The sequence below is a fragment of the Enhydra lutris genome, unplaced genomic scaffold (genome assembly GCF_002288905.1).
Source record: "Enhydra lutris kenyoni isolate GAN:26980312 unplaced genomic scaffold, ASM228890v2 scaffoldscaffold12, whole genome shotgun sequence".
NCBI lineage: Eukaryota > Metazoa > Chordata > Mammalia > Carnivora > Mustelidae > Enhydra > Enhydra lutris.
Window position 1 is genome coordinate 80,440,708 of NW_019154096.1, and position 16,234 is coordinate 80,456,941.

Below are 16,234 nucleotides of genomic sequence, written 5' to 3' on the forward strand. Positions count from 1 at the left end.
GGGCGCCACGCTGTGGACAGCAGGTGCCAGCTGGCCTCGCCCAGGGGCATGCTGCCCCACCCATCTCAGCTGGGAGCCTCGGCCAGCCCCGGGGCCTTCGGTCCGCCCCACATGCCCTCCAGCCTGGCAGCCCCGGTGCTGGGTTCGCGCCACGCTGCCGGATGTGCTAGCAGGGTGGGGAGCGGCCCCAGAGCGGGGCGGGAAGGCGCACCTGTCCGGCGAGTGCTGCAGAGTGAGGACCCGAAAGCCGGGCGGGATTTCGTTCAGGAGGGTCAAGTGCTGCTCCGTGACCCTGAGATTCTGCCAAGCCTGTGGGTGACCGACAGCAATCACTGACCGCACCGGGGCAGGCCCCTCGCCGGGAAGTCTGAGAAGTCCGCAGAGGCTTTGTGCAGGGGGTGGGGTGCTCAGACCGGGTGCCCCGTAGCCGGGCTGGGGCGCGACCCCTGCAGGACTCGCGGCCGCCACAAGGGGGCAGATGGCGCGCGAGGAATCCCGCGGGATCCCCCTGGGTCTCCCGCACAAGGCTGACCTGCGGGCGCCAGCGGAGCCTGAGAACCCCAGCAAGTAGCAGCGGGAAGCCTGTCCAGCCAGCTCGCGCCCCCCCCGCCCTCTGCCCGTGCCCCGAGCGCCACAGGCCACACGCGCGCGACCCCCGGCCTCTGCGCCGTGCCCCCAAGCACCGCTCCCCACTTGCTGATGAAACCAGCTTTGCGTTTGCAAGTGCGCTCGGGTGTCCTCGCCCAAAACCCTCAGCGGGCGACGCCCGTCAGCGTGGATGAGAAGCCGGGAGTCCCAGGCGCAGAGTCCTGGGCTGTCAGTGGGCGCCCGTGGCCTGTGTCCACTCTGGGCCATGTCTGCTTTGGCCGAAGCCACTGGACGGGCCCTGGGGACCGGGGAGCACCTGTGCCGGGGGCAGGCCGCCCGCCGGGGTGCCGAGGCTCTTCCATCCCTGCGCCCGCTGGTGCCGCCGCACCTGCCCGTGGCAGCTGTCCGGCTGGTCCGGCTGGTCCGGCTGTGACTGAAGCCGCCTTCCTCTGGGCACTTCCCCGGGAACTAATGAAGCTGGGCGCCGTTCGGAATGTTTACGGACCTTTTGCTACCTTTTGGTCGTTCCCGTCTGTGGGAGCGTCTGTCTTCCTCTTATTGAAGGGAGCACAGAACACGTGCTTCGGGAGTCTCCTCGGGGGTTCGCTCATTGTTTAGCTTTTTATTTTAACTGCAGTACAGCTGACACGGCGTTGTACTAGTCTCAGGTGCACAGCATCATGATCCAACACTTGCACACGTCTCCCGAGCTCAGCACAAGGGCACGCCTCCATCCCGTCTCCTAACCGTCCCCCCCACTCCCCGCTGGTGATCATCAGCCCATTCTTCAGAGTTAACAGTCTGTTCCTTGGCTTGTCTTTTTCTGTCGGGTCGTTTTTTCTCTTAAATTCCACATATGGGGGACGCCTGGGTGGCTCAGTTGGTTGAGCAGCTGCCTTCGGCTCAGGTCATGATCCCAGCGTCCTGGGATCGAGTCCCACATCGGGCTCCTTGCTATGCAGGGAGCCTGCTTCTCCCTCTGCCTCTGCCTGCCATTCTGTCTGCCTGTGCTCGCTCTCCCTCTCTCTCTCTGATAAATAAATGAAAAAAATCTTTAAAAAAAAAATTCCACATATGGGCGAAATCATATGGTATCTGTTTTTCTCTGACTTCCTTTGCTTAGCACAATACTGTCTAGCCCCATCCTTGTCGTTGTAAATGGAGAGATTTCATTCTTATGGCTTAATACTTCTCCATTGTATACACAGACCCTCTCTCCTTTCTCCGTTCATCAGTCAGGGGACACTTGGGCGGCTTCCATATCTCGTCTACTGTAAATAATGCTGCTCTGAACATCGGGGTTCATGTGTCCCTTTGAATTGGTGTTTCCGTATTTCTTGGGTAAATACCCCATTGTGCAAGCCCTGGGTCATACGGAAGTGGTAGTTGCAGTTCGTCTGCAGGACCTCCATACAGTTTTCCAGGGTGGCCACCAGCTCGCATTCCACCAGCAGCATAATAAGAAGGTCCCCTTTCTCCACATCCTCACCAAGTGGGCTGGGATTTTTCTTTGCAGGGTTTTTAATAAAAGATTAAATTTCTTTAACAGATAATGAATTACTCAGATTTTCTGTTCTATCAGCTTTGGTAATTTGTATTTTTTGAGAAATTTCTCTATTCCATCCAGATTGTCAAACTTTGCTGGAGTTTGGTTATATAGAATATTTCCTAATGGCTTTGGGAAGTCTGAAGGTGCTCTGTGAGGTCTTTTTATTACTGATAGTGGAATTTTGGGTTTTCTTTCTTTCTTTCTTTCTTTCCTTTCTTTCTTTCTTTTTCTCTTTTTCAGATCTTCTAAATGTTCATCAATTTCATTAGTCTTCTCTTTGGAACCCTTCTACCACTGCTGGTGTCCTCTACCATTTTAATTCCATCGTTTCTATTGTAGTTCTTACTACCCTTTATTTTTCTTAGAGGTGTTCTTATTCTAGCTTCTAGAAGTCAAAACCTAAATTACTGTTTGTAAGATTTTCTCCCTGTATTCAAGGCTGTATTTTTCCTCTAAGCCCTGCTTTAGATAAGTCTCATAGGTTTTGACATATGATATTTTCATTCTCTAAGTCAGCTTAAAATATTTTCTAAATTTCATTGTGATTTTTCCTTTGACTGATTGATGATGGTAAGGATATTGTTTAATTTCAAATTAATTGTATCTTTCAGGTGTTGATTTCTAATTTAATTGCATTGTGGCAGGACGACAAAGGGAATGATTTCCCTCAGTTGGAGAGTCTTCAGGCTTTGCTGTGGCCAGCACTGGTCCATAGCGCACACGCTCCCTGCAAGCTTGGAAAGAAGAGACCCCAGTCATAGTCAGCGCTGGGCTCGGGGGATGTCTCTGTGGATGTCCGGGCAGACCCGCATGTGAACGGCTCTCCTACACGTCCCTGCCTGCTTCCTGATCTATATAGGGTCCGTGGCTTCCACGGGAAGCCGAGGCGGTGTGGATGTCCTGTCCAGCACTCCGTTATTCCCGTCACTTCTGTTTCGTGCCTGTGAAGCTTGATGATGGTACGTACAGACCAAGAACGCGGATTCCCTGCTGACTGGTCCTCAGGTCACCTGGCTTTCATCGGACGAGTATCTTCATGACTTAGATACTATCTCTCAACTTTTCCTTCTGACATTTCTGTGTCCTTATATGTGAAGCATGTCTCTCTTAAGCGGCATATAATTCAATTTTGTTTTTCTTCTCAGCCAACCTGACAATCTTGGTTTTTAACCTATAGGGTTTGGTTGATTTACATTTATTGTAATTCTATATTTATATTTGGGTTTCTAACTGCTTTCTTCCTGCTTTTTCCTGCTGGGACTGTTACGTTTTTATATTCTCTCCCCCCACTCTTTTTGCCTGTCTTTGGGATAATAAAATGCTACCATTTGTTTTTTTTCTTTTTACTACCTTACTTACACATTATTCTAGTGGTTACCCTAGGGACCATGACATTAGTCTTTGGCTTACTGTGATCTAATAAAAATGTAATTTTAACCTTCCCTAGGAGTGACAGAACCCATACTTTGTAAGCTCTAATCCTTCCTGCTTTCTGTGTCATCTTCCACAAAGTAAGCTCAATTCCACAAGGTGTTAAAATGACGGTTTTACACTCTTAGAATTTATTTCCTTGCACCTGTTTGCTCTGTGCTGTTCCCAGCTGTCTCGTGCACTCACTGTTTCTGCCTGGCCCCTCCCCCAGCTTCTTGTGCTGCAGGCCGCCTGGTGGTCCACACCCTCGGTGTGTGGACCACCAGGCACATCTAAACGTGTCTCTGGGCGGCCGTGGTGGGTAGCAGTCTCCTGGACGCTCGCAGGCACCCATGGCTGCTTGCTGGCTGTCCTCGGGGTGTCTGTCCCGGGCTTGTGGGGCACTGCCGCTTTCTCATGTTTCTCCTGTGTGGGGAGGCCAGTGCTCCTGAGCCTTTAGCCTCTTGAGTCTGGGGAAACTGCAGCCATCGTGTCGTGTCACTGTTGTCTCAGCTCCATGTCATGCTCTCCTGGCCCTGGGAGACAGGTTTGGTGGGCACTCGGGCTCATGCTCTCTGAGGAGCCCTCATGTGCTGTCTCTCCAGACCCAGTGTCCTTGAGGCCACCTCCTCCCAGGATGGTCCTTATTTCCCAGGTGCCATGAGAACCACGAGGGATCTCACCGCCATCCACGAGCTTTCAGGCCAACTCCCCGAAGCCCAGGACGTAGTTGCAGTCCCTAGGTGGGTTGTCACAGGCCAGCTGCGTGTCCCAGCATGTCACGTGGGGGGTGGGGCAGTGGGGACAGGTCACTGTGGACAGCTTCCCCTCTCAGAGGCTATAGCTCGACCTGCACCCCCCATCCACAGCAGAGACGTTAATGAAAGCACTTTCTGCTGGTCTCCGGGCTCCTGCCATGCCTGCCTGTGGGGGTCTGGCTGTGGTCTGCGCCCCCAACCCCATGGGCGGCTGACCCCCAAGTCCGTGACTGGTCTGTGCCCCCGACTGAGTCAACACAGGTCTTCCACGAGGATCCTCTTGAAACAGCAGGAGGCAGCGGAGCCATCACAACACCTGGGATGGAGTTGGCCGCAGACCCGTCCTGCTGCTGACCCACCCGAGCCCCCCAGCATCCGGCCTCATCCTCAGCACTGCACGTGCGTCCGTGTGTCTGGTCCCTCAATTTCCCTAGGAGATGAGCGCTGGGCTAGACCCACCCCAACTTCAGTGGACACACATGGATGTGTCCTCCAAGAGTGGGGGCCTGGGCTGTGCTGCTTCTCCTGGTGGCCTGGCCTGCTCGTCCCCACGCCTGTGACAGCCTGCACAGCTCTTCAGTGCACTGGTCTCAGCTGGGGGTGATTCTGGGGACCTGAAAGTGGTCGCAGCTGGGGCGGGGCCACCAGCATGTGGAGAGTACCCACGGTGCCCAGGACGCTCCACCACAGCCTGACCCCAAGCATCAGAGGGAGGAGAGCAGCCCTGGAGGAAGGGCTGAGGTCAGACCCACACAGGTGCGCCCAGAGAAGCAGGGGGGAGCAGGGGATCCCTCAGAGCATCCAGGCTGCCGTCCTGATCCACTGCATTTCATCGAGGTCCGTTTCTCTAAACACTCCTGCTCACACCTGCTCCTCCAAGCAAAGGAGGACGTGCTAGTGTCCACGCGTTCTGCTGTGGCTGAAGGAAGTGCGTCCCCTCCAGAAGACCCTCAGGGGCCCTGTGCCCCCCTGACCTGCTGCAGGCCTGGGCACTTACGGTCACCAGGAGGCCCTCGAGGGGGCGGAGGTCAGGGAGGGCGAGGGACACCCCCAGAACCACACAGCTGGCAAGCGCCGCGCTGGCGCTATCTTCAGGCTGGTGACACGGTGGCGCCGGAGGGCTGCGTGGCCAGGGCAGGCGTGGACGGCTCGCCGCTCACCTTGGAGATGACTTCCAGCCTCTGCTCCACACTCGCAGACAAGCTGGTGGACGTCCTCCCCTTCTGCCTCAGCTGGTGCTCGAGGTGCAGGAGGGCTGCCAGCTGCGAGCTGCTGGTGTGGGCCGTGGCTGTGGCCAGGACGTCCCGCATCATCTCTGAAGCCAAGCAGCTCTGAAGCAGACACGGGACGGGGCTAAGAGGCTGAGCCCTGCCAGGGCCTATGGGCGCCCCTGTTGAGGTGGGGGAGGAGGGGGGGTGGCCAGGGGCTGCTCAGCGTCTCGCGGCACCAGCTTCTTGGATGCCGTGCTTCTCCTGGCCACTGGCTGCCACCAGGCCCTGCCCCATGGTGACCTGGCACCTGCCCACTTCTCTGCTCTGAGCCTCAAGGGCATGAGGCTTGGTGGACCCACAGGCTGTCAGTAACGGGGATGGGCCAGGGGACCCTCCGGAGCATAAGGCAGCCCTCCCTACTTCCTCCGGAGGCGTCGTCTTCCAGCGGAGCGACACGCTCCCGAGGCAGAGAGGCCGGCTGCGGCCCGGCTGGCCAGCCCACCAGTAGGAGCGAGTGCCGGGTGCTCCGGGAACGCCCCCTTCCCAGGTGGCCGAGAAAGGCCTTAGGCAGGGGCGCTGAGCAGACCAGACCTGAGAAAGCGCCAGGAACTGGCAGGTGACCGTGGGGTCCAGGGCGCCGGTACACTCCACCATTTCCAGGCTGGCGGCAGCGGCGATGTCCAGGAGGCGGCTGCGCAGGGCGACCTGCAGTCCCTGCAGCAGTAGCTCGGAGGCCTGGGCCAGGAACCGCTGGGCCAGCACCATCCTCCTCTGTAGGGGCGCAGGGCTCGGGGTCAGGGGGGCTCTGCGGGCCCGGAATCACGGGGCGGGGGTGAGTGGCCGTACCTGCTTGTCTGAGCCCTTCCTGCTGTGCTCCTCGTAGTGACCCCTGCCGGCCCCATCCTCGGGGGCGGTCTCCAGATGCTTAAGGCCGCTCAGCTCAGCGGTGGCCTACGGAGAAGGTACCTCCTATCAGCCAGCGCTCATCCCACCGCCGAGCCTGGGTGTGCCTGGCGCACTTGGGGCGTCTCCGTGGGACCCCTCGGTGAGATGTGCTGCAGGTAGCGGTCAGGCCTCTCGCCAACTGGGTTGACCCCCGAGGCCCTGGCCCAGAATCCCCAGCGGCTGGCAGGCGCAGCGTGTGTGGGGAAGCAGCTCTAGAGAAGCAAGTCCGAGTGTCCCCGGTCTCAGGACAATCGGATTCTGTGCTTACTTTCCCTCAGTCCTTCAAAATCACCTCCCCAAGTATGGGCAGCGGCCAGCACCGTGCAGCCCGGACTGAGCACGTCAGGTCCCCGTCCGCCCCAGGGACCACAGGACCAGCCACGCGGACGAGGTCCTCCGGAGGGCCAGGGGACTCTGCCGGGGGGCGGCAGCAGGCACAGGGGAGCCCCTGGGTCTGTGCGGTCACAGCCGGGAGCAGCAGGGGAAAGCCTGGCTGGGGGGCGGGGCCGGGGCTGTGGGGGCACACTTCTTGGAAGCCGCTTGCGTGTGTTTCCCTGATGGCCTCTGAGAGGGAGCGTCGCCAGTGCTGTTCCGTAGGCAAGGACCCCGGCCCCTCCTGCCTCGGAGCCGCTGGTGCAGGTGCTCAAGGGACATGGACGGAGGGAGGGGCCGGAGCTCCGTCATGTCATCCGCGTGTGGGCCCAGTCCCAGGTCCTGGGATCCAGACCCTTGAGGCATTAGGAGTGGCGCTCACACAGGGGTATGGGGCCCTGCTGCTTGGGGCTGGGGTCTTCCTAAAAGAGCAGAGTCCGGGGGGACAAGCCTGACTTTGCCTCTGAGCAGGTGCCCTCCAGACAGAAGAATGCACTTAGGATGGCGGCGTGCAGGGTCTACAGCCTTCCTTCCTGGCTGCGGAGCTGCCCGCGACCACCAGGCCTGCCTGGGCAGCCTTGCAGGGGGCTCCGGAGAAGCAGAGGACACCAGACGCTGTGGGTGGTGGAAGGGGGCTTGGGGTCCCTTGCGGCACATGAGGAGGGGGCTTCTCCGCACCCAGCACTCAGGCAGACCCCAGACTCCTGGAGGAAAGCTGCGGAGATGCAGACGGGACACCCACATTGGGGGCTGGGGCGTCTTGCCCTTGAATTCTGTATGTGCCTGCTCCCCGCTTCTCTCCAGAGTCTGCCCCCACAAGTCCGTGTCTCTTTCCCACCCAGTGCTCACGCGGGACAGGCTACTCGCCTTTTTCTTGCTTTTCCAGGCTACACGACCCTTCTCAATCAGGGACAGTTCGAGGCCCGTCTCATATCGCCCTCCTTCCTGGGGGGCTGCGGGTGAGCACGTACCGAGAGGCCGTCCTCCCAGTAGCAGGCGGGGTGCTCGGGGTCCGTGTGCACAGCCAGCAGGCGGAGGGCCTTCCCCGCCAGGCCCAGGACCTGCGCCCGGATCTCCGCGCGGCCCGCGGACAGCGAGTGCAGGCTCCCCAGCTGCGCCAGAGCCACATGGGCCAGGGTCCGCCGCAGCGTGAACCATTTCTGTGGGGGGAGGAGCGCCTTGGGGTTGCCCTGAGCAACAGCAGAGGCTCCCCGGCACCCCGACCTTCCCCACCACCCCGTCCCGTCCCTGAGCGCCCTGGTCTGACACCCCCAGGAGTGGCGACGTCCCGGGTGAGAAATGCACCCTCTGGCCTCTGTGGGGGGGAGTGGGGCGGTCTCCAGGGCTTAGGTGCTGGGGAGTCACTAAAATCGCTTAGAGAACCTTGACTTGGGACTCACTGACAAACAGATAAGCTCATGGCGAGTTCAATTTTAGGGCTATCTTTGGTGTATCTACGGTTACATCGAGTCACTCTGGTTCACAGTGTGTGAAGTCTGAGAAAGCGACTGAAATGGCAGGATGCGCCCTTCAGAGATTTTCAACCTCAACTTCTTTAACGAACGCTCTCACCCCTGCTGAGCTCTCACCCCTGCTGAGCCCTTCTGTGTGAGGAAATAATCGGCCCAAGCAAACGCATGCCCGGGTAGGAGAGGGCAGCGCCCAGGAACACCCCCAGGAGCCCCCCCAAGGCCGTCCGACCAGGGTGGGGGCGGGCTGGGAGCCCCGGGAGCTGAGGACACACCCGCGGTCAGAGGGCTCCACCCCTGCCATCCCCTGGTCGGTCCTGCCGTGCCCGCCCCCCACGCCCCCGGTGCCCCACAGGCAGGACCCAGAGCCCTGGGCCGCTGGCTCTCGGGCTGGTTACCAGGTCCACGGAGGTGACGTCGCTCAGGCTGTGCAGGTAGTCGGCCAGCAGCCTGTCCGCCGAGCCCTGCCCCAGCCGCCGGGCCTGCGCCTCCGCCCACGTGAGCTGCAGCAGGTCCAGGGACACCTCGGCCAGGTGGAGCCGCAGCCCCGCCAGCTTCCTCGTCAGGGGCGTGCTGACGCTCTGCAGCCGGACAGGCCGGACACACGCGGTCAGAGCACCACAGGGAAGGCCACGCCTGTGTCCTTGTGCCCCACATCCTCACGCCCCCTTTCTAGCTGGTCCCTCCCGCCCACGCAGGCCAGGGCCACACTCCACCCCACGAGCCCATTCGCAGGTTCAAGGGTCTGCACGGGGACCGTCACACGGTGTGTGCTCTCTCTGGCTGATGCCACTCACGTGATTACTCAGACCCGCCCACGCTGCTGCTGCGCTCACATCTGTCCACGGACACGTGTCCACGGACATGTGTCCACGGACACGGAGCACCTGTAGTCCAGGTGGGCCCAGCATGAGTACCCACTCACACACGGGGCTGCTGCAAACACAACGGCCGTGAACACGTGTGCATGGGCTTCTGCGTGGACGTGGGCTTTCACCTTTCGCAAGCAAATTCCTGGGTGTGGGGTGCTGGCTCCCCCGGGGCCCTGTTTAATGACCAAGCTGCTGTTCGTGCTTCAGCCCCCCAAGCAGCGACGAGAGTTCGGTCCCTCTGCGTCCTTGCTAACACCTGCCATGCCCGGTCTTCTAAGCAGCAGGCGTTTTAGGCGGTGTGCGGTGGTTTCCTTGACTCACTGGTGAGTTCATCATCCCCTCATGGAATTCTTCATCAGCCACATGTCCTCTTTGGAGAAATGTCTGCTCAACTCTTTGCCCACTTTTTATGGGAGTGTTTCTCTTAGTACTAAGTTTTACGAGGGTTTTATATTCTGGATACAAGACCTTGTCCATCACATGGTTTGCAAATATTTTCTACTGGCTTGTGCCTGGTCTTTGCATCCCCTGAATAGTGTCTTTTGAAGAGCAGGTGCCAATCTCTCAGTTTGTCACCCTCCCCTAGAGCCGTGTGTAAGGAATCTTTGCTGAACCCAAGGTCCCTGAGGTGTTTTCCTCCAGAAGTCTTGCAGTCTCAGCTCTCACCTTCAGATCTCCCGTCCTCTTGGGTTGAATCTGGCGTCTGGTGTGAGGAATGCACTGAAGCCGTCTGGGTTTCCAGTGGCTCCAAAACCACTGCCATACACAGTGGCCAGTCTTCACTGAACTGCCTTTGCTGTTTTGTTGAAAAGCAATCTTCTATCTATTTCCGGATTCACTGTTATGTGCCATTGGTCTGCTCGTCTTACTTATACACTAAAACCACACGGCTTTGGTTCCTGTCACTTTACAATAAGTCTTACAATCAGGTAGTGTTAGATCTCCAACTCAGTTTTTCTTAAGTTGTTTGCTATGCTACATCTTTTGCAGTTTCAAATGAATTTAAAATTTTTTTTTCAAATTTTTATGAAAAGCCTGCAGCTTCTTGGTCAGGATTACAGCAAGTCTTCTGGTCCATGAACATGGTATACCTCGCTATCTACTTAAGTCTTCTTCTCTCAATGATATTTTCTAGTTCTCAGGGGTAAATTTTCCCTTTTTTTGTCAAATTTCATTTTTATGCTATCCAGTGGTTATGTTTTTGAATTTTTAATACCTGATCAATTGTTGTGAGTATATAGAAATATAAAATTAATTTTTCATATTGTTCTTGTGTTCTAAGATTTACTGTAATAACTTGTTAGTCCTAGTACATTACCATTTTTGTAGATTGCATGAGAGTCTTTCTTCTTTTTCTTTTCTAAGAGAGCTCAAGTGTGCGAGCAGGTAGGGGAGGGGCATTGGGAGAAGAAAAGAGAATCTATCTTTTTTTAAAAGATTTTAGTTGTTTATTTGACAGGCAGAGATCACAAGTAGGCAGAGAGAGAGGCAGGCAGAGAGAGAGGAGGAAGCAGGCTCCCCGCTGAGCAGAGAGCCCGATGTGGAGCTCGATCCCAGGACCCTGAGATCATGACCTGGGCCAAAGGCAGAGGCTCAACCCACTGAGCCACCTAGGCGCCCCAGAAAAAAGAATCTTAAATAGGCTTCTCACCCAGCATGGAGCCCAACTCAGGGCTCCATCTCACAACCCTGAGATCAGGATCAGAGCCGAAAATCAAGAGTCGGACGCTCAACCCACTAAGCCACCCACGTGCCCCTGCATGAGATTTTCTGCACAGGTGATCATGCCCTCTGTACGCAAAGACAGTTTTCCTTCTTCCTTTCTAGATGGGCATTTTTGGTTTCTTGCTCTTACTTACTGAGTTGACTACAACTCAAGTACAATTCAGAATGAAGGTGGGGGGAGGGAGCACTGCCATCTTAGTGCTTTGCTTTCCCCACTAAGTGTGACGTGAGTCCTAGTGTTTTCACAGATGCAGTCTATCAGCTGGAAGAGCTTTCCTTCTGGTAATAGTTTGCTAAGAGTCTCCCCCCACCCCCAATCAGGAATGAGTGTTGGGTTTTGTCTACTGAGGTGATCATATTTTTAAGGTGATTTTTAAGAAAATATGGTGAGCCAAATTGATTTTTGAAAATTACAACAATCCCAGGATAACCCCAACTTGGCATTGATGTGTTATCTTTTCTACATATTTTTTTACATATTTTTACATATTTTACGTATTATTCTTTTTTACATATTATTGGATTTAATTCGCTAAAGTTTTGTCTAGAACTTCTGCATCTGTGCTCATGAATCTATAGGTTCTGTTTTGGTATCACAGTCATACTAGCCTTACAGACGGGGATGGGTTCTCTCCTTCTCAATTTTCTAGAAGACTCTGTGTTGAACTGGTGTTATGTTCTCCTTAAATGTTTGCTAGGAATCACCAGTAAAACAGTCTGGCTCTGATGTTTTCTTTGTGGAAAGATTACTAAAAATTCTGTTTCGTTAACAGATGAAGGGCTGTTCAGGTAATCTATTTCTTTTTGAATGAGTTTTGGTTGTTTGTGTCCGTCGAGGAGTTGTTCTCTATTGTCACAAAGTTGCTCAGAATATTCCCCTGTATTGTTTTACTACGCGTAGGCTCCCTGGTGATGCTACAACTCTTATTTCAGATACTGAGCGTTTATGTCCTTTTCTTCCCCCTGATCAGTCTGGACAGAAGTGTAGGAACTTTTTTTATCTCAAATAACAACCTGTGGTTTTATTGATTTTACCTTTTATTTTTATGTCTCCGATTTCACTGATCGCTGCTTAGATCTTCAATCCCCTTTTTTCTGCTCATTTGCAGTTGGCTCTTCTGTTTCCTTACAATGAAGGCTAAGGTCGTTAGTCTGAGATCTTTTTTCTTTTGTCGTATGGTTATACAGCACTACAAATTTTCCCCTAAGCATTGCAATTAGAGACGTCATGAAAACTGAGTTGTTTTCCGCCTTCAGTTCAGAAATACTTTCCCTTTTGATTTGTTCTCTGGCTCATAGTTATTCCGACGGACGCTATTTACTTTCCAAATATTTGGGTATTTCACCCATAGCTTTCTGGTGTTTTTAATAGAGGTAAAATTCATATGACACAAAACCACCGTTTGAAAGTGTACAATGCAGTGGCCCTTAGTGCTCTCACCACCTTGTGCAGCCTCACCCTCATGATTTCGTCCTTCCAAAAGGGAACCCCCACCCGACTCAACAGCCTTGTCTTAAGCCCCTCCCCGATCCCCTCCCCTACAACCACTAATCAGCTTTCTGTATCTATGGACTTAACTCTTCTTTTATGTTGCTTTTTGATTTCTACTTCAATCTCATCCTGGTCTTGACACACACATTGTCCTCAAGAGTGACTTCTGAGTCACTTGTACCCTTGTCCCTGTCCCTGTCCTTGCGTTCTGATGTCCGCGCCAGTTCCCGGTCGGTCCGGACGGGCTGTTCTGCCTGTTGGGAAGTCTATTTTCCCTGCTTTCTGGCGTGGTGCTTCTCACTGGTTGCCAGACATTGTGTGTCCTCCTCTTCTGGCAGGGGACACTTGAGCTGCTGGTTTGCCTTCGCTCTGGGACAGCCGTCTGCAGACCCTGTGGTCCTCCCAGGTCTCCGACTGTGCAGGCCGACCCAGGGCAGAGCTCATCCTGGACGGATCATCCCCAACTGAGACAAGACCTTCCGTCCGCTTGGCGCAGCGCCTGGGGTCACGAGGCTGTCCCGTCTGGCTGGCGGGAGCAGGTGCTGCTCCAAGCCTGAGTGGGGGCCTAACACCTTCCTGAGGGCCCCCTGCTTCCGTGGTGAGTGCGGGCCGGGGTGGGGCCACCTGTGCTCAGGGACGACGATGCCCATGTGGGCATCTAGGGTGTTGAAAATCTGTTTCACATTTTTGTCTACTCTTTGGTTACTTTGGAAGGGAGGGACGAATCTTGTTGTGACGCTGCCTCCCAGCCAAACCGCAAGGAGGCAGGCTGCCTTTCTAGGGCAAGTGCGGGGTGCGTCTGTGTGCGCCGAGGGGTGCTCAGGGCTCCGGGGAGGGACCTGGGACCCAGACTTACCTCCTGCGAGGACAGTAAGCCCCGCACGCTGAGAAACAGCGCCTCTGCCTCGGCCACGGCGCTCTGGACCAAGTCGTAGGCCTCCAGGTGATACGCCGTTCTCTGCTCTTCCCCTCTCGTGTTTCGGGCACATAATCTTTAGAAGATGGAAGAGTGGGATTTAGAACAAAAACCTTAAGCATTATTCCATCAGTAGTAACAAACTGCACAGTGTATAAATTTTAAATAATTATACTGTATCTTTATTAGTACTTCAAATTTTATGATTGGATGTTCTATATGTAAAGATATCGTCACTATATCTTGGCCCAAAAATACATATGCGCTTTATTCTATTTTTGTAAAATTAAATCTATCCAACGAACCAACGCCATGACGTTAATTGTGCTGATTTAACTGCCTTGTTTTCCTGTTCATGCTTTTCTGCATTTTTTAAAGTTCGACAATGACCACATATCGATTCTGTAATCACAGGATCAAAGTTACACCCCACGTGCCCAGGTGGCTTTTTCCTCATAAAGGCTGTTTTTAACACCTTCTACACAAGAGTTGCTTGTTGTGCTTGGAAATGCCTGTGCACACCCCAAGCAGGTGGGCGGCCCGGGGCCGGGGGGACGGAGGGGAGGTGGGCGGCCCGGGGCCGGGGACGGAGGGGAGGTGGGCCGTCCAGGGCCGGGGATGGAGGGGAGGTGGGCGGCCCAGGGCCAGGGGGATGGAGGGGAGGTGGGAGGCGGACACCGTCCACTGAGGCTTGGCCTCCTTCCTCTGTCTCTGGGTCAGCCCCTGCCCTCGAAGACAGTGGGGACTTTGAGAGGTGGCACGAGGGAGGCTGACGGTGGGCCGCTGCAGGGCCAGCGAGGGTGAGCACACGCAGGGGCACACGAGGCCGATGTGTGTGTGGCTGTGAGTGACCACAGGTAATGTGCACACACGGGTATGATGTGTGTCTGCACGAGCGTGACCAGAGTGTGAACACTGTGGGGAGGGGTGTGTGGAGCTGGGAGGCACACGTCCGCTGTGTTTGCTGAGACGCCGTGGGGGGCGGGGGAGGGGACACTGAGGGGGCGGGACAAGAGTGCGGACACCCCCTCCCCCCATGCCGCTGTCCTGGAGGGATGTGCAGCCAGCCACAGGGCCAGGAGGAGGCTCTGCTGGAACACAAGGGGGCCGGGGAGTCCTGAGCCAGGAGGAGAGCCGGGCACGGGGTCAGAACATGGGACAGGGGGGCAGGGGCTAGGATGCGGGGGCTCCGGGACAGACCCTCAGTCCCCCCGCCTCCCCGCCCCCCCCCCCGCAGGGCTGCTCACCTCTTTATCTTTGCGCGCTCTAGTTTTATGTCCACACACTGCTCTTTGTAGCCCCAGGCAGTCAGCTTTTTCTCAATCTCCGTCAAACGATCGTGCAGCTCGGTCAGCAGGAACAAGCATTCAGGAGGCTCACAGCCAGCGAGGTCCTCGACAGCCCTGATCCGGAGGCTCACACATCTACGGACGGCGGGGACCGTCCCATGTGGCCACCGCAGTCTGGCCTGAGTCACCCCGACACGGAGCGTGCTTCCCGCAGACCAGAAAGCACACGGGCCACGTGCTTCCACCGCGAGACTGTCCTGCCCCGGCACCGCCCTCCTGTGGCGCAGGGGCAGAACCCACGTGGGAACCCAGGATGACGCGCGGGTGCCGCCAGCTGGAGCCCCGAGAGCCCGAACCGCCCCTCAGACGGAGAACCCAGAACTGAACACACACAAGGCGGAAAACAAGGGGAAACGGCGAGGACAAGCCTCAGCTGCTACTTTGTTAAGGTCAGCGGGAGGCGATACACAAGTCTGACTGGGGAGAAGGTGGGCATGGGCAGGGGACAGACCTGTGACAAAGACTGTGACGTTATAGGAAAAGAGTCCAGAAACAGACACACCAACACGACCCAAAACCCAGAGTTCACAATTTTCTGGAAGAACACAAAATGCCACAAAGAGGCCAGACATCCGAAGGACCCCTAAGCCCGGGAGACGAGTGCTGGTCTCTGAGCTCTTTACCCAAAGCGCCTGCCACCGACCCAGACAGGACAGACCCCACGGAGGCACATGCTTACGGGACGAAGGTCACACCATCACGGGGTGGGGGGGCAGAGAAAATCCCGCGGCCAGACCCCTGCCGGGGCTGTGCCTGCCCCTCACCTCGAGGGGGTCCACACACACCCGGGGGAGCTCAGACGTGTCCCCAGAGAATGTAGGAACCAAACGAGCCACCTGCATCCTTGTCCCCAGAAAAAGGCACGTTGGAAAGGAAGAGACACTGTCCCCGGGAGCCAGAAGGCTGAAGGTCAGTCTCTGGCGACCTCCCCGGGCCCCTGCCCCCCAGGGCCATGGGCTGTGGACAAGGGTCCCCAGGTGGAAGGCTCCGCTTCGGAGGAGGCCAGCTGGGTCAGGGGTGTTGTGCGACTCTCTGCACCTCAGAGGTCTGGGAAGCCGCGTGAGGAGCAGTCAGCCCCGACCTCGTGTGAATTCACAGTTTTCCTCACAGAGAACTACCTGGCTTCCAGGTCTGTGCTCATAAATTCCAGGACGGGCGCTCGGTTCGGTCTCTCCCTCTGCAGGTCCCTGAAGACGTCGATGAGTCTCTGGAACTCCCGACAGGCCTGAGGAGGGCGGCGACATCCGCGGGTGGCTCTGGGCCATGGAGACCCGCCACCCCCCCCCCCCACCGAGGGCCGGGGCAGCTCTACCATCACTTTGCTGCCTTCGCCTCCCTTGGCCAGGAGCGCGTCTGCCAGGGTCAGCGCTGAGCCGTGCCAGAACTCCTCGTCCCCCCCTAGACGCCGGGCCTGCTCCACCAGCTTCAGGGCGCGTGCGTGGTTTTTCTCCTTGTTCGCCAGCTGCGCTAGAAGGTGCAGGCACTTTGCTTCCGCACGAGGGTCACCAAGCTCCTGAAACAGACGTGTGTGAGCAGAGTGTGCGGGGGCGGGACGGCGTGACAGCAGCTCCGGGCACC

At 56.4% G+C, this 16,234-nt stretch overlaps 1 protein-coding gene across 1 annotated transcript in view; it reads right to left on the bottom strand.

Annotated features, from left to right (window-relative positions):
• Positions 1–16,234, bottom strand: part of LOC111145045 (cilia and flagella associated protein 46) — a 91,240-nt gene that overhangs the window by 13,578 nt on the left and 61,428 nt on the right. Inside the window, exons 36-46 of the mRNA XM_022499658.1 lie at positions 15,969–16,169; positions 15,775–15,881; positions 14,555–14,731; positions 13,248–13,383; positions 11,451–11,458; positions 8,701–8,881; positions 7,805–7,993; positions 6,363–6,467; positions 6,108–6,287; positions 5,466–5,636; positions 212–309 (exon numbers count right to left, since the gene is read on the bottom strand). Of these exons, the coding sequence (XP_022355366.1) occupies positions 212–309; positions 5,466–5,636; positions 6,108–6,287; positions 6,363–6,467; positions 7,805–7,993; positions 8,701–8,881; positions 11,451–11,458; positions 13,248–13,383; positions 14,555–14,731; positions 15,775–15,881; positions 15,969–16,169 (1,553 nt within the window). The remainder of the gene's footprint in view (positions 1–211; positions 310–5,465; positions 5,637–6,107; positions 6,288–6,362; positions 6,468–7,804; positions 7,994–8,700; positions 8,882–11,450; positions 11,459–13,247; positions 13,384–14,554; positions 14,732–15,774; positions 15,882–15,968; positions 16,170–16,234) is intronic.